This window comes from Condylura cristata, unplaced genomic scaffold (genome assembly GCF_000260355.1).
Source record: "Condylura cristata isolate star-nosed mole 26May11 unplaced genomic scaffold, ConCri1.0 scaffold00009, whole genome shotgun sequence".
Classification (NCBI taxonomy): domain Eukaryota; kingdom Metazoa; phylum Chordata; class Mammalia; order Eulipotyphla; family Talpidae; genus Condylura; species Condylura cristata.
In genome coordinates this window covers 13440794-13465565 of record NW_004567110.1, presented here as the reverse complement: position 1 = coordinate 13465565, position 24772 = coordinate 13440794, and the positions used below count along the sequence as shown (strand labels likewise).

General features: G+C 34.6%; 2 protein-coding genes across 3 annotated transcripts in view; one reads left to right on the top strand and one right to left on the bottom strand.

Moving 5' to 3' along the window:
- MRPL13 (mitochondrial ribosomal protein L13) overlaps nucleotides 1-3867 on the bottom strand; it is a 22274-nt gene extending 18407 nt beyond the window's left edge. The window contains exons 1-2 of one of the 2 annotated variants that reach the window (XM_004679614.2): nucleotides 3779-3867; nucleotides 2599-2722 (exon numbers count right to left, since the gene is read on the bottom strand). In XM_004679614.2, the coding sequence (XP_004679671.1) occupies nucleotides 2599-2722; nucleotides 3779-3805 (151 nt within the window). In that variant the 5' untranslated portion in view covers nucleotides 3806-3867. Of the gene's footprint in view, nucleotides 1-2598; nucleotides 2723-3607; nucleotides 3687-3778 lie in introns of those variants that run through there. The other variant, XM_012722837.1, reaches the window with a different exon arrangement.
- A 305-nt stretch (nucleotides 3868-4172) lies between these two features.
- Nucleotides 4173-24772, top strand: part of MTBP (MDM2 binding protein) — a 52710-nt gene continuing 32110 nt past the window's right edge. Inside the window, exons 1-11 of the mRNA XM_004679995.1 lie at nucleotides 4173-4290; nucleotides 5065-5145; nucleotides 9239-9312; nucleotides 9392-9540; nucleotides 11450-11508; nucleotides 12969-13113; nucleotides 14056-14173; nucleotides 15948-16082; nucleotides 16819-16913; nucleotides 17556-17628; nucleotides 19439-19556. Of these exons, the coding sequence (XP_004680052.1) occupies nucleotides 4173-4290; nucleotides 5065-5145; nucleotides 9239-9312; nucleotides 9392-9540; nucleotides 11450-11508; nucleotides 12969-13113; nucleotides 14056-14173; nucleotides 15948-16082; nucleotides 16819-16913; nucleotides 17556-17628; nucleotides 19439-19556 (1165 nt within the window). The remainder of the gene's footprint in view (nucleotides 4291-5064; nucleotides 5146-9238; nucleotides 9313-9391; nucleotides 9541-11449; nucleotides 11509-12968; nucleotides 13114-14055; nucleotides 14174-15947; nucleotides 16083-16818; nucleotides 16914-17555; nucleotides 17629-19438; nucleotides 19557-24772) is intronic.

The following is a 24772-nucleotide window of genomic DNA, read 5'->3' as shown; positions in this document are numbered from 1 at the left end:
TCGATCTGCCTGTTCTGCTCCCCACTCTGTCTCTGGTGAAGCCTCTCGCCATCCCTGAGCCTCTAGCCTGTACCCCTGTTCTGTATGTACAAATAAATAAATCTTTAAAAGCTGAATGATTTTGAGTCACTCAAAAACATATTTATAAGGATCACAAAGGATCATTCAAAGGATAGTAGATAAAAATATCACAAATCAAATGAAAATCATGCCCTTGCAGCTCTAATGTATAAATACCTAATTATGACAAATGACTGTTCTGATATCTCAAAATATGTGAGGAAGTAAGCCATGGAGTTATGTGGGAAAACACCCAGTTGGAGGGACCAAAATGTGAAAGGCCAAAGGTTAAATGTGTCTAACAGGTAAGTCAATAAATAGCAATAAGCCTCAAGGTGCAGAAAATTAGGAAATAACTCAGCAAGTAATAAGGGCTACATCAATAAGGGCTCGTATTGCAACAGCAGAACTTCGACTTTCACCCTGACATTCATTTGGAAAAGACAACTAGTTGTAGCTGATGTATGAATCAGCAATGCAGTGGAGGAAGTGGAGGGTTTTGGAATAATTTAGGATAATGAGTATAGTGGTTTAAAACGAGAATGAGACAGTTGGTGAGAGGTGGCCAGATTTCAGATATATTTTCTCAGATACACACATATATCTGTGTACACATACACACATGTATAAAGATGAACAAAGAGAAGTACAAAGCCTTCTAGTAAGAGAAACTGAAAGGACAGAGCTTTTTGAGATGGGGAGAGCTACTGAGATGGAGAAAATAAGAAGGTACATGCTGATTTGGTGACAGAAAGTAGGAAGAACACATCAAAATAGACATCTCCAAATTAGCCAAGACATTTGCTAAGTAGAAATTTGGTTATGTAAGTGGAATACAAGGGAAGCATGAGAACTGAAAATAAAAGTTTGGGAGCCAGTAGCATTTAGATGATATTTACAGACTTGAGATTGAATGCAATCACCTAAAGAATGTGAACAGATCGAAGGACTGAGTTCTGAGGCACTCCTAGTTTTTAGAAAGAGTCCACAATTAAGACTTAGATAGCAAAAGGGAATTAGTGAGAGGGGAAGAAACAGAGAAAATGGCATCCATCGTGGGCTTCCCATCACCAAATCACCCATGTGCCATCACCATAGTCCAGTGCACTTCCCCCATTTTGATCCCATTCCTCACTCCAACTCTGTAAACTGTCTCTGGTGTATAATTGTTCATTATTATTATTTTCCACCTCCTGGTCCTTTATGCTCCTGCTATGAGTGAAGCCATCTGGTATTTTTCATTTTATTTCTGGCTTATTTCACTAAGTATGATTCCAGCTTCTTCAGGCTCCATCTATATTGCTGCAAAAGGCATGTGTTTATCTCTTTTGATTGCTGAGTAATATTCCATTGTGTATATGTGCCTCATCTACAAAAAAATTATGTTTTAAGAAAGCTCTCTATGTAAAAATTTGGCATGGAATCCTGAGAAGGATAATATCAAGAGAAGAATGAGAATTATTCTAGATTCAAAGAGACATAATAACTAAAATACTGTACATAAATACTGGTTAGATCTTATTTGAAAAAGTTAAGTCATAAAAAAAATACTGGTTGGATCTTATTTGAAAAGGCAACAATTCTAAAAAAAAAAAACAAAAAAATCATACTTGGGGCCACTAAGGAAATTTGAAAGTGTACTGGACACCAAGCTAAAGCACTTAGGGCATTATAAGAGCACCTTTAACTTATTTTCAAGTGACTGTGTAAAAGAGATATTATAAAATGTTAACACTGTAATCTAGGTAGAAGGTACAAAGAAATTCATTATATTTTTTTTTCAGTTGCTCTAAATATTTCATGAAAACTTTTGTAACAAAAGTTAGAAAAAAGTAAATGACTCATGTGGAGTGTCCAGGCTTTCATTTCATCATTACTACTGTTAATTTTCTTTAAAATATTACCTAGAGTTATATGTAGCTATAGATCTGTACATTTCAAGTTTTAACATAAGTTTACCACAACTGTGATCAACTGTAACAAATCTTAGAGCAGCAAAATGAACAGTAACAACTGATCTTGCAGGCTAGACAATGAAGTGCCAGTGAAGTCACATAAACCTGCCTATAATAAGTCAAAACAGAAAGTCTTTTATTTTGTTTTGGATAGAGGATAACGAAAAGCAAATCCAATAATTCAAAACAGTGCAAACTTTCCACGCCCAGTTAGCACCTGTCTATTTTTTTAGGGGAGAGTGTTTTTAGAAGAGAGGGCAAGTTTATTTTCAAAAACTCTATTCAAAATGTCATTTTCAAAAACTCTATTCAAAATGTCATCACAGGAAGAGATGTGTAAAAGCGAACATTCCCTGTGGCAATGGTATAAAATGCGGTTGTCTAGGCTAATTAGTAGGTACTGTTTTCCTATGAATAAGCCAAACTCATTTTAGTGCTCTAACAGGATGTTTTTTCAATTTAGCAAAAGTGAGTTAGGGGATCATTAGAAAAGGAGATCCTTAAAAACAGCCTAGTTAAATTTCTTCAGGATTCTATTTTGGCATGAAAACTATGGCTATTAATGATACAAAAAGATACTCACTTAGTTGATGGTACATGGGTTTATGCAATCCTTGAAGTCTAATTGATGCCACAGCAGCAAGCTTGCCGGGGGGTTGCATTTTCCCATCTAAGAGATACCATATTCGAGCAAAAGTGGCCCATTGCTTGAAAATAAGAAGAGGAAACAATAAGATCCTAGTTAAAATGTAAACAACTGAGTTTATTATTATATATGCCAACACATGTATTCTACAGCTAGTGTCAATGATTAACAGGAAAAAATATACCATTCAAGAGTTTTGTCTTTATTTCTACTTCTGGAAAGGGGTGGAGTTTTCATTATTCTTCAACCATATGTAGCTAAGACTACTCTCCTATCGATTGCAGATCAATCCTTTGATATTTTCATCGAAAAAAATATGATTAAAAAGTAAAATGCTGACACAATGCTAAGTAGCTATGATTTTTTTAAAGTTCAAGTTTATTTTTTGAATTTACCTCATTGGGAATAAGTAACAAAACAGTCCAAGAAAGAAATCACATGGAAGACTGGGTTACGACGATTCAAAGACCAACGTATGTGAAACTGAACAGCGCTTCTACACAAAACCTTCAATTTCAGCCTTCTCTATTTCAGTTGATGCCATAGCTTGGGTAAGACGTTTCTTTTTTGTGCTCAATATCCAATTCTACCAGGAATCTCACTGGCTCCAACTTCAAACTGCTGTTGATAGCCTGATTGTGCCACCACCACGTCTAATCTGGATTATTGCAATAGCCTCTAAACGGTTTCTTCCTCCTATCCTCATCTCTGAAAAGTCTCTATTTACATTAGCAATCACAGTGCTCTCTGTAACATCTAAGTTACTCCGTGGCTCAAAACCCTCAATAAATTCTCCTTCTACTCAGTAAAAAATTCTCACAATGATCTGCTATGACATACGCGATCCACCTGTTATTTCTCTTATCTTTTCTCCTGACGCTTTTTCCAAGGGTAATAAAACAAGACAGGAGAAGGGGTGACTGAAAAGAGCTTAGGGGACAAGTACCAAGAAAAGGACAGCAGGCGATAGTCAGATCACGACTCCCTAGTTTTTGCTTTCCCGATGCACTTCCGGGCCCAAGGACTCGGCTTTTTAGTCACTCAGCTTCACGGAGTCTCGCTGAGTGATCTCTTTCAGTGTAATGAATCTCATCAAGCCACAGGAGTCCGAGCTCACCTGGTTTGCTTTGGAAAAGCTCGACATGCCTCTCACCTGTAGGACCGCCCTTCTTTTCCCAGGATGCAAGTTCAGTTCCTCAACATCACCAGCCCGTAGGGGAACATATAAGACCGGGCATAACAGTTCCTAGGCCGGCCGACATTCACCTGTTCTCTCTTCCTGAATCCCCTCTGATCTTGCCATGGTAACCATTCGTCTTGAAAGCAGGGAATAATGAAGCTACCGAGAAAACAATTCCCAATATAACCCGCTTGCTAAGAGTTCTGAAAAGCGGACAGCAGAAGCACCATTTCCAGCCGGCCTAAGTGGCAGGAAACCGGAAGTGCATCACTGCGCGCGGCAGTTTGGATTTAGAAACTGAGACCTTAAACCGGGGGTCAGCTCTGAGGCTATGGATCGGTACCTGCTTCTGGTCATCTGGGGTGAAGGACGGGTCCCGGCCTCGGCTGATGGGGAGGCGGAGCCTGGACCCCGGGCTTCTGCTGCAGAGGGTGCGGAGAAACCGCCGGGTAAGCGCAGGGCTGAGAAAGAGCGGGAAAGGCTTGTGGGAGCGAAAAGAAATTCGGGTTAACTTCTGCTGGGAAGTCCTTATATCAGATCTGTCCCGGGAGTCCCTGACTCTATCTGGGATTGACCTAATAAGGACTGAAAGATATTATCTTTGTGGAGAAATCGGGGCAAAAGTTGGGGTGTCAGATGGCAGCACTCAGTAGTTTTTGACACCGTAAATAATAAAGTTCACCCTGCTTTGGTCATGGACTTGGGGCTCTTCGGAAATTTGGAATTGGAATTTCAGCTTCCTGTGGTCTATGCGCTGGCAATACAGAAAAGAGCCAGAAGAAAATAGCTTTTGACTATTTTAAGAGTTTATGTCCTAATGGGACGATCATCTCACACATAAACTAAATTTAAAAACAAATGATACAATGAGAGTAATTTTAGTCATTTGAGATTGCACGACTTTCAGGTGCTCCTGTCTTAGAATCTATTTAATTGTATTAATTTTGACGGAGCGGGCATTCAGAAGAAGTAGTGTGTGATTATATATAGAATATTGTGAGACTGCCTTCTTGCCTTAATATTACTCTTTGGGGGGGATTTTGGATTTGTATTAACTGGTCAATATGAGGACCTTTGCTATTTTCTCTGCTTTAGATTTATTATATCAGAACTCTTGTTTTATATACAACATTTTATACCTGTGAGTCTCTGATGGTGAAATTGGAATAAGTTTATTAGGTTATGGACTGTTGAGCCTGTTAAATTGGTCTTTCCATTTTCAGACCTAACAGCAGCAAGTGTTTATCACCTTCTGAAAAGAAGCATTAATGCTTCAATTAATCCAGAAGATAGTACTTTCCCTGGTAAGTATAACAAACTTTTCCTTTCTCTGCCACAGCATGTGTATTGGAAAGAAAGTTAACTTGTTAATGGTATGTAAGTCTCTGGAATAAGGTGATAACCAAGGAAATACAAACAAAAAAGAAGCTGTCCTTTTTTTTGATGCTTAAATGTCATGAAATTGTTATGAACGTTATTCTAAGTTTTCAGCGTGAGTTTTGTTGCTCGTAATTTTCTTACCCTTACTTAGGTTCTTATAAAATAGGGGGATGTGTCATTATGAGGAGGATTGTGATTTTGTCCTGAGTAAAATATATTCTTATACTCACTTCATTACCATTTCCCACCCCCACCCCTTTACTCATTTTCTTAAAGGTGCTTTTAATTGTTAGACTCAATGGTCTTTTCTGCATTCTTTTTTTTTTTAAGATTTTTTATTTGTTTATTCATACAAAACTGGGGTACAGGACAGAGATGCGGAGGGTGAGAGGATTCACCAGGGACAGAATGGGGAGCAGAACAGGCAGATCCACGAAGTACACTGCTGAGGGGAGCAGCAGGCAGGTCAGGAGAGGTCTGCCGCGCCATGTGGTCACCTCCAAGGCAAGCGGGATCGAACTCATGCGGAAGTGGCTTAAGCTTCTTAGTGCAGTGCTTTAACCCATTGCACCACCAGGGAGGGCTTGCATTCTTATCTGCTTTAATTTTTTCAAACGTATTTTTCTTTTATTTTCATTCTTTTGTAAAAAGAAAAAAAAAAACTTTTGTCCTTTGGTTTTTATTGACAAAATATAGGTCCATCTACTGTTTTTTGTTTTTTTTTTTAGATTTATTTATTTATTTATGTACACAGAACTAGGGTACAGACCAGAGGTATAGGGGCAGTGAACGCATTCACCAGAGACAGAGTGGGGAGGAGAACAGGCGGACTGCAAAGTAAACACTGCTGTGGGGAGCAGTGGGCGGGTAGGAGAGGCTTTCGAACTCATGCTGAAGTGACTTTAGCTTCTTAGTGCTGTGCTTTAACCCACTGCGCCACCAGGGAGGGCCCGATCCAACTACTTTTTATTTATTTATTTTTTTTATTTTTGTTTTTTTCCGACTACTTTTTAAATAATAGTTTCTCTTTTCTTTCGTCTTGGCCTCTGAGATTGTCATTAAAAGGCTCAGATAAAGAAGATGTCAATATAGATTGACACCTAAAAGCTGAGAGAACGTTCTGGACATGTCAGGGAGAGTGCCCAACAGGAGCAACCAATTCCTATTGGTAACTGTAGTTTTCACAACTGTATAATCTGACCCTTTTCCCTTTCATCAGAGAACTACTTGCCTCTCAAGTTTCAATCTTTGCTTCTAATATGCATGTGCTGTGTAGTCTGCTTGCCAAATCCCAGTGGTACTCATTTGCTTTTTAAGTTGGTTCATTTAAGCTGGTATACTGTTACTGCAAGAAAGACTTTCTTTCAGCTGCTCATCAACTTGGCAGTACTATACGAGTTCTCACGATAATTGACCTTTTGGGTGGGGTGAAGTTTTCAATACTTCCCATCTTATTTACATAGTGGTGTGGGACTATATAAACAACTGTGCAGCTGAAGCCATGCTAATAGAATGACCAGTGTGTGTTTCGTGATGTTTAACATTTTTGGTCAGAACATTAAAAAATCTTAGCAGTGTTTGGCAACACTTAACGGTGCTCATCTTTCTGAAGTCTTATAGCACAGAGGTTCTTGCTGACATAATTTTTCCTGGGATATCTTCATCCTTTTTGTCACAGTATTATTACCACAGCAGCTATTTCTAGAGTCCATTTACATTAGATTTGAATACCATTTCCAGTGCTTTCACTTTGTTTTTGTTGTTGTTGTTCTTGTGCTTTCATCTTTTTTCCTTTATCCTCATGTGTTAGTTTCCTCTTCCTAGTACCCATTTTTGTAAACTAGTAGGAAGTGGACTTATCACGGAGAGACTAAAAGGCAACACAGTCACATCCTTTGCCATCTGGTTTGATATAAAAGATCTGCACTGACCTCATCGTAATCAGCCATTAAAGGCTTTAATGAATGAAAAGGTGAGATCAACTCTGTGCCATTGAAGTTTGCTGAATGTAGGCTAAGACAAAGCAGAGTAAGGTCTTCTGCAGAAAACCAGCTAAAAACTGAAAGAGCAGGGTGAAGGAAAATGTGTAGAACTGAAGGAAATTATGGAGGTAGAATCCATAATTGTGTTGGATTGGTCTGATTTAGGAGAAGAGTGAGAAAGAAATCAAGGACGGTTAATAGTATGATGGTGGCAGTTAGTGAGAAAAGAGAATTTGACATTGAGAAGTAGCATATATTCAGTTTAAAATGTGTGAATTGCCTGAAAGATGTCCAAGTGACAAGTTGTGTAAAAGTTGGAAACGTGTCTATAACTTAAAAGACAGAGTAAGAGTAGAGATATAGTTTATTCATCAATATATAGATATAAGCCCAAGACCTGAGAAAAATGGGATTGCTATGGCCAGTGAGAAGGGCAGGTCATCTTGAACTGAGTCCTAGTTTTTAAAAGAATAAGAAGGGGCAGATGGAGAGATAGGTGCCACAGAAACTGTTTTAGAAGAAATTAGTCAAATGTGTCATTTTTGCTTCCTTCCTTCTTTCTGTGAGAGGTTAAGAAACAGCAAAGCTAAAATTATCAGTAATATTCACTAACAGGTAAGATAATAGTGACTTTGGTGTGTATAGTCAGTTGTATGTTGGCTATTAAAGTCGAGGTTGAGATGTCATTGCAGGGGAGTAGAAAAAGTCATGAGGAAACGACTATACTCTCAATGTAGACAGCACTTTCAGAATATTTATCCTTGAAGAAAGGCAAAGAAAGAAATCTAGTAATGCCTGGGAAAGGAAGGTGAATTTAAAGGAGATTCTTTTCAAAAATAACTTGAGCAATACTTGCACAAATTATAATGCTAATGGGAAAGAGAGTATAATCAGTGGCCTGTGGTCCCAGAGGTGGTCTGAATGGTAACCTTGAAGTGGAAGGGCAGCGCCTCTTGCATGTTAACCGATGGACAAAGGAAGCACTGATAGGAATGCATGTGGGGTAATATGATTGCTGACAGGAGGCTAAGGGAGACACCACCTGATGAGAGCAGCAAGAGGGTGAGACTTCTGGCACTTGCCATTTTCCCTAAATTCCATGAGTTAAGCCTGCATTACCATATTTCTCATTTCCTTCCTCTTTCCTCTCTAGTTTCCATTACATAACTCTGTATTCTTCCTGACTCTTTTGGCATATACCCTGGACTGACGCTCCATTTCCTATGTCATGATACCTTTATCTTTAAGCTGAAGTTACTCTTAGCTCTGTTCTTGCTAGCCAAGCTTGACCAGATCTTCATGGGCTTTGAGGAAGAAATTGTTTTCATTAAAATGTCTTGTACAATGTTGGATTTCTCAATAGAAATAGAGTATTGTTTGTCACATCTTTATGGTATATTTTAGTGCTTGAAGTGATGATTAAAGTACTAATGGATTTGAATTGTGATGAATCAAAGACAATGTTCATTGCTAGTGAAAAATTTTGCCCCTTAGGTAAATTGTTCTGTTTAAATTTTTAGCTGACATTTTAAAAAGTCCCACACACGGCCCTCCCTGGTGGCGCAGCGGGTTAAAGCACAGCACTGAGAATCTAAAGCCGCTTCCGCATGAGTTCGATTCCCGCCTGCCCCGGAGGTGACCACATGGCGTGGCAGACCTCTCCTGACCCGCCCACTGCTCCCCTCAGCAGTGTACTTCATCGATCTGCCTGTTCTGCTCCCCACTCTGTCTCTGGTGAAGCCTCTCGCCGCCCCTGAGCCTCTGGCCTGTACCCCAGTTCTGTATGCACAAATAAATAAATCTTTAAAAAAAAAAAAAAAAAAGTCCCACACTACACACACACACACACAATATGTATGTTATATGCCTACATAGTACATGATATAATATATATGTATAAAGTAGTATATAATATAGTATGTGTTTATATTAAACTTGCAATGTTTATGTCAGTATTGTGAAGTTTTCAAGTATGTGTGCTAGTACCTGCTTATTGATACACCTTTCTTCTAATAAGTGTAATTTTGTTTTCAAGCCTGTTTGGTGGGTGGAATACCTGGTTCCAAGAAATGGTTCTTTGCAGTGCAAGCAATTTGTGGATTTTATCAGGTAATTAAATTGTTATTGTGAATGTCTTTATTAAATAATTCTGTGAACCCATACTTAGTGCAATATTTTGATGTATTAGTTTTGTAGCTCTGACTGGGAAGAGATGCATTTTGGTGTGGAACAAGATGAAATTGAAGATCTTCTTCAAACAAATATTGAAGACTATTTGAGTACTGCTGAGTGTTTTGAAGAAGAGGACAATAGTAGGGAATCAGTATCCTTGACGGAGTATGTCTACTTGCTCTTTATTTCTCTTTAGACTACTTAACATTACATAGTATTTAGCCATGAAAGTAAAAATTTGATATTTTAGTAGCAATGGTAATTTTAGTTAATTAAAATTTTCACCTCTTTATTTTAGAAGAGGACATTAGGCGATTAGCACATTTATTTGTGCTATTTTTGTCTTTTTTATACTGAAGTATAATTGACATATGATTTTTGTTTCGGGTATACAACACAATGAATTGACATTTGTATACATCAAAATAAGTCCACTTACTTTCTTTTCTTAGGCACTTTAAAATTTGGACTGTGATGTTATTGATAACAGTTCCTGTGCTGTCTATTGTATCTCCGTGACTTATTTATTTTGTAACTGAAAGTTTGTATCTCTTTTTAAAAAATTTTTTTTAAAGTTTTATTTATTTATGTATACAAAACTGGGGTACAGGTCAGAGGTGCGGAGGGTGAGAGAGGACACCAGAAACAGAATGGGGAGCAGAAAAGGTGGATCCACTGAAATACACTGCTGAAGGGAGCAGTGGGGAGACAGAAGTCTGCTGTGCCATGTAGGCCAGCTCCCTGGCCAGGGATCAAACTTATGCCATTTACTACATTGGCTAGGGATAGTTTGATAGTGCTGAGGCTTTAACCCTTGCGCCACCAGGGAGGCCCCAGTTTGTGTCTCTTGATTGATCCCCGTAAGAATTAAGATTGAAGCCAAAATATTTTTACTTTTTTATGTAAGACAGAAACATGTGATTTCTTCAACTTATGTCTATCTTAACATTTTAGACCCCTTTAAAATCTATAAAGCATTCCTGAGGAACATATAGATTTAGGGTTTTTTTTTTGAATTATTGTACAATATATAAGTTAATCCAAGTGATGTAGATTGTAAAATATTTTTTTCTTCATAAAATATCCTGACTTTCATTTGAGTCTTCCTTAATATATCATTGTAAAAAATACTTTTATGTTAGTATCTAAATATTTAAAGTTTCTATATTCTTGAAAAAATTTTCTTTTTCTATATGCAAATCCTGTTTGTTCTGATTAAGTGGTGGGAAACATTGTAGGCCTGAGGGAAGCACACTTAACCAGGGGTTAGGAGAGGTAGTCTATAATTTCATGGTGGTAGGTCTGACATGTTACATCTCTGTTCCTCTTTATTTTCTCACCCATAAAAAAATCAACATCCTGATAGGCGAGCTTTCCAAGCTTAGAGCAGTTATCATTCCATGTTTTTCTAGTACTATTAAAAAATGATGAATAGAAAAGTAAATATTTCTGGTAAGTGATCTAATAATTATTTCCACAAGAGGGAGCTTGAAAACTATACCATACAACACATTGAGTGTTTTAGACACTCGTAGGTTATAATAAACGATTTAAATAGCTTTATATAAAGTAATAAATTATTTTGAGAAAATAAATTTCATCATTTGGGTAAAAATAGTGGATTCTGAAGAATTGAAATAGAACATACTATTTTCTAATCAGGGCCATTATATGTCATTCAGAGAAAAGCACTGTCTTTATTAAATACTTAGCAGTACCAACTTAAAAAGTTAGATCTATTTGTATGGTGTATATTTAGTCTACTAAGTAGGATATAGTTGAGTGTCTTTTTTTTTGTTACTGTTTGTTTGCTTTTGGGTGTGGCCAAAAACTTGAATTGAGGGTTTCATTCCTACCTTTCACCTCTACTTGTTATGTGATTTTAGGCACATCATTTAGTAGGGATGATAGTGATAATATTGCATTGATTCATGGGATTGTCATGAGGATTAAATGAAATAATGTGTCTAATAACCAGGGTCCGATGTATAGACCCATTTAATTAATGTTATTTCTTACAATTAAATGTAAGGTGTATGTGTGGGTTTCTTTTCTGACTTACCTTTTATTTTAGGCTATATGAAGAATCTGCAGAAAATTTGCATCAGTTATCGGACAAACTTCCTGCTCCTGGTAATATTTTATGTCAGCTTTCAGCAATTTTACCTAATATTTTTATTAATTTAGTCTTTATGCTTGAGTTCTCACTTCTTATTTTTAAGTTCAAAATGAAGCATGATTTCGTAGTAGAAATTGAGACAATATTTTCTATTAGTACATTATTAAGGCATTATAGTACTCTTAATTGTTTTCATTTAGTTGGGCAAAAATCAGAATTTAACAAACTAAATACCCATCTCTCTTTTCTGAGTTAGTTTTACTGAAGAAGAAAACACTATGTTACACTGTTTTGGTATAATAGGCACCCCGGGCAAAAGAGTAATCTAGATCATTTGTACAATAATTCTTCTATTGTATGAAGTAACTATGCACATTGTCAGATGGAAAGTTGTACAACAAAAATAGCTTTTTATTTACTTTTTTCTTTTTACCAAAATCTTTCATCCTTTAATTAAAAATGGAAACCATAATTTGTGAGAAATATTGCATCATACTAGTCCTAGAACTGTTTTTTTTGTCTTAATCATTTTTTGGTGGTAATCAAATAACTGGCATTCAGAGGTTGGTACAGTGTGCCTTTGGCAAATACCTTTGAAGAGCTTTCTTTCTGAAATGTTGATTATTGAAGGTCATTATTAAGGAGGTATTTATTGTGTTGTCTGTATGTTAAATATTGTATTAAGAGCTGAATGTTCAGTGATGGTGGAAGCATATATGATTTCCAGAAAGAATTTCATAGCTCACAGTCTAATGATTATATTGAAGCTCAGATTTTAGTACAGTTGATCCCACATAGAAAGTAACTGAATATGTTATAAATATATCAATTTTTGAAATAAAACGTATCAATTTTAAAATATTACTGAAATACACAGTTGATATTTTGGCAAATTGGAGTATTTTCATTGTCAGATTTTTCTCTGGTTTTTGTTTCATTTTTGCTATTTCTGGTCCTTCAGTAATTTATAATTTCATAACATTTTAAGTTTCATTAAGTTATCCTCTTTCTCAGGAGCCAATGATATTGTCCATATAATTAAGTTTTCTAAATGTCATATTGTTCTTTTCAAAGAGAAATAATTTATTTGAACTAATTCATTCCCTATTGTATGCAAAGTTAAGTATAAAAGATATAATGAAATTGCACAGGTTTTTGTTTTTCCTCTTCATTACAATAGCATTGATGATTTCAAGAGTAATGTGTATAATTAACCACTGGGATAGAATTGGCAAGTAATTATGATATATAGTTCATTGTTTTCTAGCATATGCTAGCTATTTCAGGATAATACAACTTTAAATCAAATTGTGAACTTTTTAAAATTTTATACTCCTAAAGATGTGTATTGTTTTGAAATTTCAGAAATTAAAGTTAAAATTGTCCTTTATCTTCTAAATAAACATAAAATGCAGTTGTTCAGGGTATTGTCAAATATCTTTGAAAAATAACAAAAATGTTTTTCTCTTTCTAGGTAGAGCAATGATAGATGTAATACTGTTGCTTTCTGACAAAAGCTCCCCTAAATTGAAAGACTGCTTACCTGCTATAGGAGCCTTAAAACATTTGAGGGAATGGTATTCAGCAAAAATTACTATTGCAGGAAATCACTGTGAAATGTAAGCTTCTCTGTTCATATTTGGTAATTGTTTATTTTTAAATAACATGCTATCTTGTTTGTAATAGGCTCTACATTTAAAATTTTTAATGTGACAGGATAGTTTTGACATATTATGATTAGAGATTTCTCTAGAGTTTTTTCTTACTTCCTACTTTTTCAGATGCTTATGGTTTTAATACATGTTCATGCTGTTTTATAACCACTTTTGCACATAAACTTCAAACCTGCGATCTTTTAGATTGGTTTATGTTATTCAGTGAGCATCACGATGACACCATGGACAAATGGTTTTGTGTGCCAATATAGAAATATCTGCTGTTGTCTTTATAATATTTTCATAGGGATTGTCTGTTCTAGTTCTGACCCTTAAGTAAGTATTCAAATTGGATTCATTCACTTTATGATTTTTTTTTTAATTCAGCAAGCATTGTTGAGCATTAACTTCATGCCAACCATAGCAGTAGATGCTGGTGATCTAAGGAAATGGTTCGGTCTATTTTATTGACATACAAGGAGAAGCAGGAATGCAAAATGCCCTTATCATCTGTAATAACTGCTGTTAAGGAATCCCATACAAAGATATGTGGGAACATTTTAGGAAAGCAGTTATTCTTTTGAACGTGGAATCAACATTGAGTCTTTGTGTTGTTGTTCATGTACATCTGACATACATGTGTCCATATATAGTAAGAGGAAGGTATATTTCTCCATCTGTGGAACTAATTACTCTGAATTCATGGGACTATTGGGATTAAATAAACATGTGATAATAACTCAGAAACTGACTTAGTGGATATTCTGTATTTAAAAATGTTAAAGTGGATAAAGTGGGCAATATAAACTGCATTTTTATGTGTTAGGTTTTTATAACTAACTATAATCATAACATCTAATTAAAATAAAATCCCTGCATTTAATTATCCTAAACTTTTATTTCTAGAAGTTGTCAGAAAATTGCAGAATACCTTTCTGCTAATGTTCTATCCTTAGAAGATCTCAAATATGCTGTTGACTCAAAGGAATTATGGCGGGGAAAGATTCAAATATGGGAAAGAAAAGTAAGTGGAATTCTCACTTACCACAGTTTGCAAAACAGGCCTTTCCATTCTACCTACAATACATAATTTAAATTGTTGTAAACTAGTACTATAGAACAAGAATTTTCTGTAATAATACCTGTTTTCTTTCTGTGTTGATAGAGTAGCTGCAAGCATTTATTGTTAAGCAGCATCTTGTATGTGACTTCTTCAACTGAAGAACTGAATTTTTTATTTGATTTGATTTTAATTAATTTAAATTTAGAATAATAACTGTGATTATATTTTGGACCACTGCAGTTCTAGAATGTAACATTCTTTTAAAATACAGGATTTCGACATTAGTTGAGTGCATCTTCTGTATCCAAGTTGCTTTATTTATTTTATCTCATTCTAAACCCTTGGAAAATGACTTAGAACATTCTCTTTATTGTAATATCATTTTAGGTGATCTCTGCTACCAGCCAAGCTGCTCTTTGATTTTTAACAATTTTTTTTAACCTACCAGCCTCCAGATTTCCCCAGTACCTAATGAAACTCTTAGATTTCATTATTTGAACCCTTCTAATCTCAATTTCAGTGAGATCCCATTGTACTTCAGAATTTCTTCATAGATGAATATGTTTGGTAGTTTTTATAGGTTGAAAAAAGTATTCTTGGTATTTTATATAAATAAAACTAGAAAAGAAAACTGAAACAAGAAAGTTTCTTAATGATGTTTAGGGTTCATGGAAACATAGAAGTTTCTTGCTGTCCTTCCTGTAAAGGTTTATTGTACTGATTACCATATTTTTCCCCTTTTCAATTAATCCTCAATAATGGCTTACTAATACCTAAGACAGGAAGAACTCAGGTCACTGGGTCCTTATTGTTGATTGTATGCTGACTCATTCTTTTCTTGAATATTCAGGTAAACTTCTGCCAGTACGTTTCTTGTAAATAAAACATGTAGCCAACTATGATGAGTATAAATTGCAATTAGGTAGGAAAATTGCTTTCTGAAACTGCATGTTTTCAAACAAATTATGTGATTCTTATGTTCTTTTATGAACAGTAGATTCAATGTTCATTTCTCCACAGGATATATTTAAATCTGGAAGTCACTCTTTTAGGTGGAAAATAGCTTTTAGCCTAAAGTTACTATAATGGTTTTAAATATAGAGTCTAGTGTTAGATTGCATGCACTCAAATCCTAATTCTCTTTCTTGCTAGTTTTGTTTGACATTTTGGGTAATACTTAGCATTTGGTGTCACTGTTGTCATCATCTTTAAATAAAATTAGCAGTACTTTCTATCTCAAATGAGGATTATTATTATGAGGATTAATTTTTTAAAGCACAAAGTAACCATTCAGTAAATGTTTATTATTACTGTGATTGTTAGCATCTCTGGTACTTCTACAGAAATTCATCTTTTCAGCAACAACTTATACTGATAACAAACTGTATGAGAGGCCCTGTTTTAAGAATCTAGTGATGAATAACACAGAAGTTCTGTAAGATTTACAGACTGGTTGGGAGCCAGATATTGAACATATATATGTAGAGGAGGTTGTTTGATTCTATGGTTGAATGGGATAAGTTTAATATACTTCTGTGGGCTAGGGGAGGGCCAACAAGTATTAATGAAAAATCTATGTGTTAAATAGGAAGAATATGTGCATAATTGGAAGAACTACAATTAGAGGAAGAATCAAAAATACATTGACACATCTCCTAACTTTTACATTGCATTACTCTTTGTAACTTTATTCTTGATATCTGTCTGTAACTGTTTCCTTGGCTTTTTTTTTCAGTTTGGATCTGAAGTTAGTTTTCCTGAATTTTGCTTAAAAGGAGTCACACCTAAGAATTTTAGTATATCTAATTTAAAATCTTGCTTTCTTGCCAAAAAGACAATACCATCAAAGGATAAGACTAATTTGCCGAAGGTAATCTATACTCAGCTTTTTATTTTGCAACCATCCATTCATGCATGTTTTTGACCTGTAAGGTATGTTTGAATGTTGAGTTAACATTTGTAATATTTATGCTGAAGAATGCTCACTTACATAATTTTTCTTTTAATTATATATTTAATCAAATTATAGCATGGTGTGTATGTGTGTGTGTGTGTGTGTGTGTGTGTGTAAATGCTGTCAAAATTATCATTATTTTAGTTTTTTAAAATAACGGAATGGTCATAACTTTAGATTACTTTGGTCCTGAAACAAACTTTGGTTTACTTTACTGTGTGACCTTGCTGAGACTCATTGGAAAGAATGTGATGTAAAAGAAAGAAAACAGATTTTGTTATTAGGTAGATTTGGCTTTGAAACCTGACTCTGTCATCTCTGTGATATTGTTATCTTGGTCGATTGATAAACTCATTTGTAAAATGGAGACAATAATAGCACATTTAACTTGCAAAGTTAATATGAGGATTAAATGAGGTGAGAAATACAATTTAAAAAGTATTAGGTCCAGTCCCACTTTTCTTTATACTTATTTTTAAATGCGTGTACTTATAAAGAAATTCTTGTCTGCTCTAGAGAATTAAATACATGATTTGCATGATATATAAATACGTACTTGTAAAGATTCATTTTAAAGTCATAAATCCTAACTACTATTTTTACTTGCATTTATAATATTTAAGGTATTACCTAATTTTTATCTCTTTTCTAGGTTTTCCATTATTATGGCCCTGCTTTAGAATTTGTGCAGCTAATAAAATTATCAGATCTACCCTCCTGTTATATGTCGAACATTGAATTTGAGTTGTATCCTTTTGCATTTACATGTTCATTTTATGTTACATTTTCTGTACCAGATAGTCTGTTTCCTTACCACTTCACATTTAGATGTTTGACCATGCTGCTTTTTAAAAACATATATGATATTCAGTACAGTTTTCTTTGACATTATTTTAAGAGTCCTACTATTTTCAAAATAATCTTTTCTTATCGGCCATGTTTATGTTTCTGGACTAGAAATGGTATTGCTGCTTATCACTTATGTGGTAGGCAGGAGAGAAAAATGTTAGGAATCTGTAGTTAAAAAACAGTAACTTATATACCCTTGAAATGTTCAGATGTTTATGTTAACACTATACTTAGTCCATAGTAGCACTACTGACATATCTTCAGAATCAAAGAAGGATTTGGAGGAATACTTATCCTTAATGAAAGAAATAATTATGAATTTCTGACATTGTGATTTTTAATTAAATGAATTTAAGTACCTTGTGAATTGCAGAATAAAGATCAGAGTATAGAATTGTGTCACAGTTATCTTTTAAAAAATTAAGTAATTGAATTTTTTTTACAATCTTGGTTTTGAGATATTTAATTTACTTGTTTAAAGTAATAGTTCAGTGGCTTTTGTATGTCCCATTCCTTCATTTCTTTAACTCCTTGGTACAGAGGATTGACAAAAAGCAATACCAAACAGAATTCCATATTATTTATGGAACAGATTTCTTCTCTATGTGACAAGGTATAGGAGGTTATTTTGTTGTTGTTGTTATGATTTTTAAAACCTGACATAAGGGATTTGTGAGATGTGTGAGAAAAAGGAATGTAGTTTCAGTCTGCTTTAGCATGATGATTTGGCTTTTCTCATGGAAAACAGGATTTTGTTAATGATTTGTATTAGGATATTTTGGCCATTCCATAGTAATTCTAAAGTCTTCTGTAGAGCTGAAGTGATGTTATGTTGTTAGAAGAGTTCCAAAAATCAGCTTGATGACTGATACTTGTTTTAAAGTTTTGAAATTATAGAACACATTAGATTATTGTTAATCTATTCCTTTAACAGCTGATATATGTTCTATGAGAAGATGTTCATATGCCTGAATTTTCTTTTTCATTAGGGAAGAAGCTTAGAGGGAGAAAAATTTCTGGAGTTTTATTATTTCTTTCTTTTGGTTATATTGAGGATATTATAGCTATTTTTACTTATATTGAGGATATTTATAGCTATTTTAGTGGTTTTACATACATGGGTAATGATGTGATGAAATTAGTATATTTAAACATTTGTTAAACTACACATAAAAATTTTAAGTGAAATTGTGTAAAGTCAAATATGCTCATGAGTTTATCTTTTTTGATTGCTGAGTAATATTCCATTGTAGATATGTACCACATCTTCTTGATCCAACCATCTGTTTTTGGGCATTTGGGCTGATTCCACACCTTCCCTACTATAAATAGTGCAGCAATAAACATAGGGGTGTAGGTGTCTTTTGAATTAATGTTTTTGTATCCTTTGTGTAGATACCTAGGAGTGGAATTGCTGGGTCATATGGAAGCTCCATTTTTAGCATTTTGAGAAACCTCCAATCAGCTTTCCAGTTTGCATTCCCACCAGCAATGTAGAAGTTTTATTCAGTGTTTTATCAAATTGAGTATTTGCTTAAATATAATATGATGGTTTTGAGAGAACAAATATTTAATTAAGATCTGTCTGCCCAGCCATGGGAATACAAAGATGATTAAGTGGAATTGCTCATTAATCAGTCAGTAACTGCTATATGTATTCTGGCAGATGATTGATCGATTTGTAATTTATACTTATTAGCATTAAATCTCTGATGTTTAGAAACAAAAGTCTTGAAGTTACTTTCATATAATTCTCATTTTGAAACCAGAATGATAATCCATCCAAAAGATTTTGAAATTATGACTAGGTATGACAAAATGTTTGATGATAGAACTTCATCTTCTCCTTGGTTTGTAGACATACAGAGAATTATACCCATGACCAACACTTCTAGCAAATACTGCAAACAGCAAAATTTTCAGAGTCCTATGAAAGTAGAGAAGGGACACCTATAATTTCAAAGCCTTGCTTTGTTTTTTGTATGTATTTTTTTTAAGACTTATTTATTTATTAATACAGAACTGGGGTACAGGCCAGAGATGCGGAGGGTGAGAGGATTCACCAGGGACAGAGTGGGGAGCAGAACAGGCAGATCGACGAAGTACACTGCTGAGGGGAGCAGCGGGCGGGTCAGGAGTGGTCTGCCAGCAGACGGGGCAGGCAGGGATCGAGCTCATGCGGAAGTGGCTTAAGTTTCTTAGTGCAGTGCTTTAACCTGCTGCGCCACCAGGGAGGGCCCCTGTTTGTATTTGTTTTAAGGTGAGAATTCTTGTTACTTTATTTTTTATCGTGGAATTGTTGGAAGAGTGTATTCCTGAATGCATGTTAAGCAACTGAGGTATAACTGGAAAGTTGTCAGATGACGCTATTTAAGAGTTACTCTCAGTTTGCAGTTACTAAAAACATGCTCTGTCCTGTCCAGGTTGGTGCTCTTTTTGTACTGCCGTGCACTGTCAGTAATGTGCCTGTTCCACCTCCCAGCCAGCTCAGTTCGAGAAAATGGAAGGAGTATATAGCGAAAAAGCCCAAGACAATTAGTGGTAAGTAGTAAATCTTTAAATTATTTGATGGTATAATGTAATGGACTTACTTAATATGAAGTGGAGATAACATTTCTTTATGATTAGAAGAGTGTTTCATTCTATTAATACTGGTTAAAAAGGACCTAATCATAAGTCTTTTTCTTGCTTAATGTGTTTATACATCATGTTTATACAATCTTATTCATTAAGAATATTGCTGATGTAAAGGAACATTTTGGTAATTACATAGTTAATTAGATATAAGTTTCTGACAACGTTCAGAAATCTTGTGAAAATAAAGTAGTTCATTTATTATGTAGCACATTGAGAAAGCAAACTTGTGGTTGCAGTTTTCTGATGATTAGTAATCTACAGTTAGCGGATGAGGAAATTGGGGCTTGAAGATGTTACAGAGCTATTAATCAGCAAAATCTCAGTTGACATTTTGGCTCTGCCAATGAATAGTGTACTTCTCCAAGGATTTGAAATCAGTCTTTGTGCTCTTAACCACCACATGGAGTTACCTCTCTATTACATTCAAGGTATCATGTAAATGAAGTTTTAATTTCTGCTGTAATATCAGAGATTATTTAAGTAGAAGTCCTAGCATTCCATAAAGAAACTAGAGCTCAAAATGTTTAATGTACTTGTGTAAAGTCACAAAGCTATTTAACACAGCTAGCATTCTTTCATACGTTTGCTTCAGGGTAATGACTGTAAAAAAAAAAAATGGGGCAGTTAATTTACTTGTTTTTTTTTTTGAACTGATTATTAGTTTTGGGATCCACAGTATGATGAGGCTGAGAACTAGAATTGTGTCTACAAGGGTTGATCTAAAAGAAATTTCTAGAAACACTATATAAACCTACATTTTAAAATCAGCAGCTTGTCTTTATAGGAAATACGTAATAAAATGAAATCATTTAATAAATGTAGAATTCTGTAAGTATATCTATTGAGGAAATGTTGGCTTATAATATTGTGTGTGTTTTAGGAATCTAGGTTCTACAAATGTATGTCATCACACCATATCTACCCCCAAAGCTTCAATAGTCCTCCACCATAGTCCCTTGAGCTCCCTTGCCTCTCTGCACCTAGCCTTGCCATTCTCTTCTACTGTAGCCTCAATTCTGCCGTCAGACTTAAAGGGTTGGTTTTGGTTTGTTTCCTGTGTACTTTTGTTGTATTTCTTTATATTCCACATATGCATGCACTCACTTAGTATTTGTTGTCCTTCTTAGTACCTGTATCACTTAGCCCAGTCCTATGTATGTTGCTGCAAATGGCAAGATTTTCCATTCTTTTCTTTATGGCTTTCCATTTTTTGTCTTTAATATTCTATTTTGTATCTGTACTGTATCTCTAAGTCCACTCGCCTTTTCATGCTGCTTGTATTATTTCTTCTCCATTCTCACCAGTGATCATTGCTGTGGCTGCATTGGACTTGCGTATTATTTGGAGATTGGGTTCTTAGCAAAGATGCAGGGGCATCTGTGTTTGTTTCTTCCCGTAGTCACATCTTTGTTTGGCACCATGGTTTCTTCATATGATCACCAAGGCAAACTAGCTGGAACTATTTATTATCATGGCTCAGAACTTTTTAAGGCTTAGTCTAAGGAATGACCCAGTGTTACTGCTGCTGTATTTTTTTTTATTTTAAGTTTTTTCACAGAAATGACCTTCTTTGTCACAAGAAGGAAGAGGCAAATCACTGTATAGGAGGGTATAAATAGTGGGCAGCCACCAATGTAAACGTTTACCATAGGTGTATCTGTGTGGTAATAGTTGAAGTCTTAGAAATCATTGCAAGAAGAGAGCCAAGGATTTGGTTTTTTACAGCTACCTGAATTTGTCGTAAAAGTGGAGAAGTAGTTAGGAAATGATTTAATTAATGGCAGTCAGAAGAGCTTAGAGTGTTGGAATCATTAACACCAGCATTAAAATACTATTTACTACATAGTATAGTACGGGAAATAAAGGGGAGATAAAGTAGATTCTTACATTCGAGGACATAGGTTTGTGGTCCTTTTCTTTACAAAATGTATAAGTGAGAAGGGCATTCTGAAAAATAATTGTAACTGTTTAGCTGAAAGTATGGGCAAAGTACAAGACACTTCCAGAGTATAACATGCTGAACTCCTAAGATTTGCTGGGTAGTAATAGAATCAGTTTCATAAGATCATGAGATAGTATTTATTCATTTCTCAATATTATGTGTTTTAGATTGATTAATAGAAAGTGGATGTTAACGTTTCCTAAGTAAACTTGAGTGTTCTGTATAACCCATTGTTTACTTTTCCACTTGTAACTTTCTCCAACTTCAAATGACAATTATGTTCAAGGTTCTCATTTTAAATTAATTTATTGGTTTTGAATTGACTGTTAGGCTTTCCTTCTCTTGGGGAGGGGCATTATTTTCATTGCAGCTTCATGAAGATAACATGTTTCTTGATGGGATTTTAAAAAATTATCACTTTAAAATTTGGGAATTAATATTTGTAATTTCTGAATAATAAAAAGATATATATCACGTGGTAGTCTTAGAAACTAGATTGCTGATTACTGATTAGACTGTATCATTAAGGGCTGATTAAGCTAGCACTTTGCAGTATTATTTTTATCTTAGAAGTAGAAAAACCAAATTGGACAGTTGATTAAATTATTTTCTACCTATAACCTTCTATAGGGGAAACTATCCTCTCGACAGAACTCTCTTGTTAAAAGCATAACCAGTGTTTAGCTAGTGTAAAAGTTTTAATAATCCTTAAGTAGGATAACTTCTTACCCCTTTCATGGTGCTACCACCACTAGTTTTTTCTCATTTCAAGTAAGATCATCTGTGAGATCGCATCAAAACTCTGTTTCCCTTTGACCTGAATTATGTCCAATTTTTCTCTGCTGTTGCCCTACATACTGCTTTTCTTCCAAACTAGCATTTCCTAAAACTGTTCCTTCACTTTAGTCTTTGATGGCTTTGTTATGTATTCATACACTCCGTTTGTCAGTCCTGCAGTGTGTCATGCCTTTTATTGTTTTTGAAGATCGATCAGTTAGTATGTATGAGATATGGTAGCTCACTGTACTCATTTGGAGATTAAGCTGAATAAGACAACTTAACTTTAGCTCTCCTAGAATTTATACTGTAAGGAGAACAGATATGGAGAGCTGATTTGAGTTCTAACTTTTTGCAGTTGTATTCAGTGGCACCTAACTATCAATTAAAGCAGTATGTAAGAGCTGCTACTTGAAAACAGCAAAGTATGCAATGTTATGCACCATTGCAGTAAAAGCAGTTCATTCCTTTTGTGTGTCCGTAAGCATTTATACATATTTGAATGTATTAAATATTCAATTTTACAAGAGATCGTTTTATAGAGTATAAGTTACACTAAGCACTACTTGGCCTCAGGGAGCTTACGTCATGATGGGTGGGAGCAGGTTGATTCTTCAGTTTTGGATAATTGTATGCTTAATGGTCTCAGTTTCGGGGGGGCCTTTGTTTCAGAATTGTTTTCTCATGCAGGATCCAAGTTGCCATTCTATCTAAAGTCACAAATACACTCTTCTGTTGACATCATATCTGTCTTCTCACCCCGTTTTCTTCTTAAAACTTATTGCTGTCTATTTTAATAAATACTTGTTTTTTCTTTGACTAGAAATGAGAAGAGAGAGTATGTTTTGTTTTTACTTATCATTTTTCTCAGATACTGACGTATGTGACGCTTAACAGGGATTCAAAAATAGTTATTAAACAATAAGTGAGATGTATAGTGTATGTTCAAATAGTAATAACTGTTATCTAGGAAAGTAAAGAAAGATTCTAACTATACTGTCCATAAAGTGTGAACCCAAATTTGTGCCCCCCTTTTCCAGTTTTTTCTGTTTGACTTATCACGCTCCCTGTTGAATTAAAATAAAGTCATCTATATTATGTATACCTTGTATATATTATGTATGTGTATTAGTGGTATATCGTTACAGTATACCATGTAGTATTATTGTATTTGTATATCAAAAATCAGTGAATATCAGCTATTGCTTCTGGCTTGACCTAAAAATACAAAAATGGTACCCCATTTGAACTACTCTTAAGTAGTAAAAAAAAAAAATTTAAAGCGATTTTTAGTGAAATTTCCAGAAGTATTATGATAGTGCAAGAAACACACAAAAAAAGTATCTTAGAAAATGCAATTAACTTAGCCCTATTGCATTTCTGAAGATTTTTATGTTTGAAACTTGTATTGACAAGCCAGTTTTATAATGGAAAGTGCTTGCCTGACTCACCATATGTTCAGAGTTTTTATGAAATTGTAAAAATAATTGAAGTTTGATCATTGTCTAATTTGACATTACAAATGAGAAGCCTAAGGTAGAGAGAAATTAAGGAACTGCTCTAAAGACAAAGTAAAATAGAATTTCCACCAATGTCTGGATCCATCTTTAGGCTGTGCGGGGTAATTTTACAATACTGAGTTCTCTTGTTGTTTTATTTTAATTGGAATTCTTTTGAAAGGAAAAAAATTAAAGGTGCTTTTGGGGAGAAAATCAATTCTTACTGTTCTTCTACTAAAAATATTTTTTAAGGAGCAAGATTGATATGAACTGATAAAATGTTTTGAATTAATGAAGCATGTGCTCAAATCAATGTAATGAAAGTGTTTCAAAATAGTAAGCTGAAACTAATAAGATTAAAATGACACAGCATAACTGATCCATAAATAATTTCCATCTTGAAAAGCAGGTAAAGGGCTCTGAGAAAGATTTTGAGAGGGATTTTGGTGGCAGAGACCAAGTATCCCTCCATCAGCCACTACGCACTGTGCCACTGTGTGCAGGAATCCTAGGTGCAAGCAGTTGGAGAGTGAATGTATTAACCAGTTTCACGGTGCTGACTCTCATGAACAGAGACCACTGGACAGCGTTCTTGTTTTCTTCAGGCCTTTGGAGAATATTCTTCAGGATAGACCATCTGTATTTTAGCTCAATAAGCGAAGCGCAATACATTTAAAATGATAGAAATAATGTATATTTTCTAATTGCATGTGAATTAAATTAGAAATCAACAGCAAAAAGAAATGTGTGAAATTCTTCAGTAATTGGAAATTAAAAAAAATGCTAAGTTATATAATAGTCTAAATAACCCTTAGGGCAAAAAAGAAATCAAGGGACAAGTTGGAAAATAGTTTTAAACAAATGAAAATAAAAACAAAATAGAAAAAAAAATAGAAAACTGC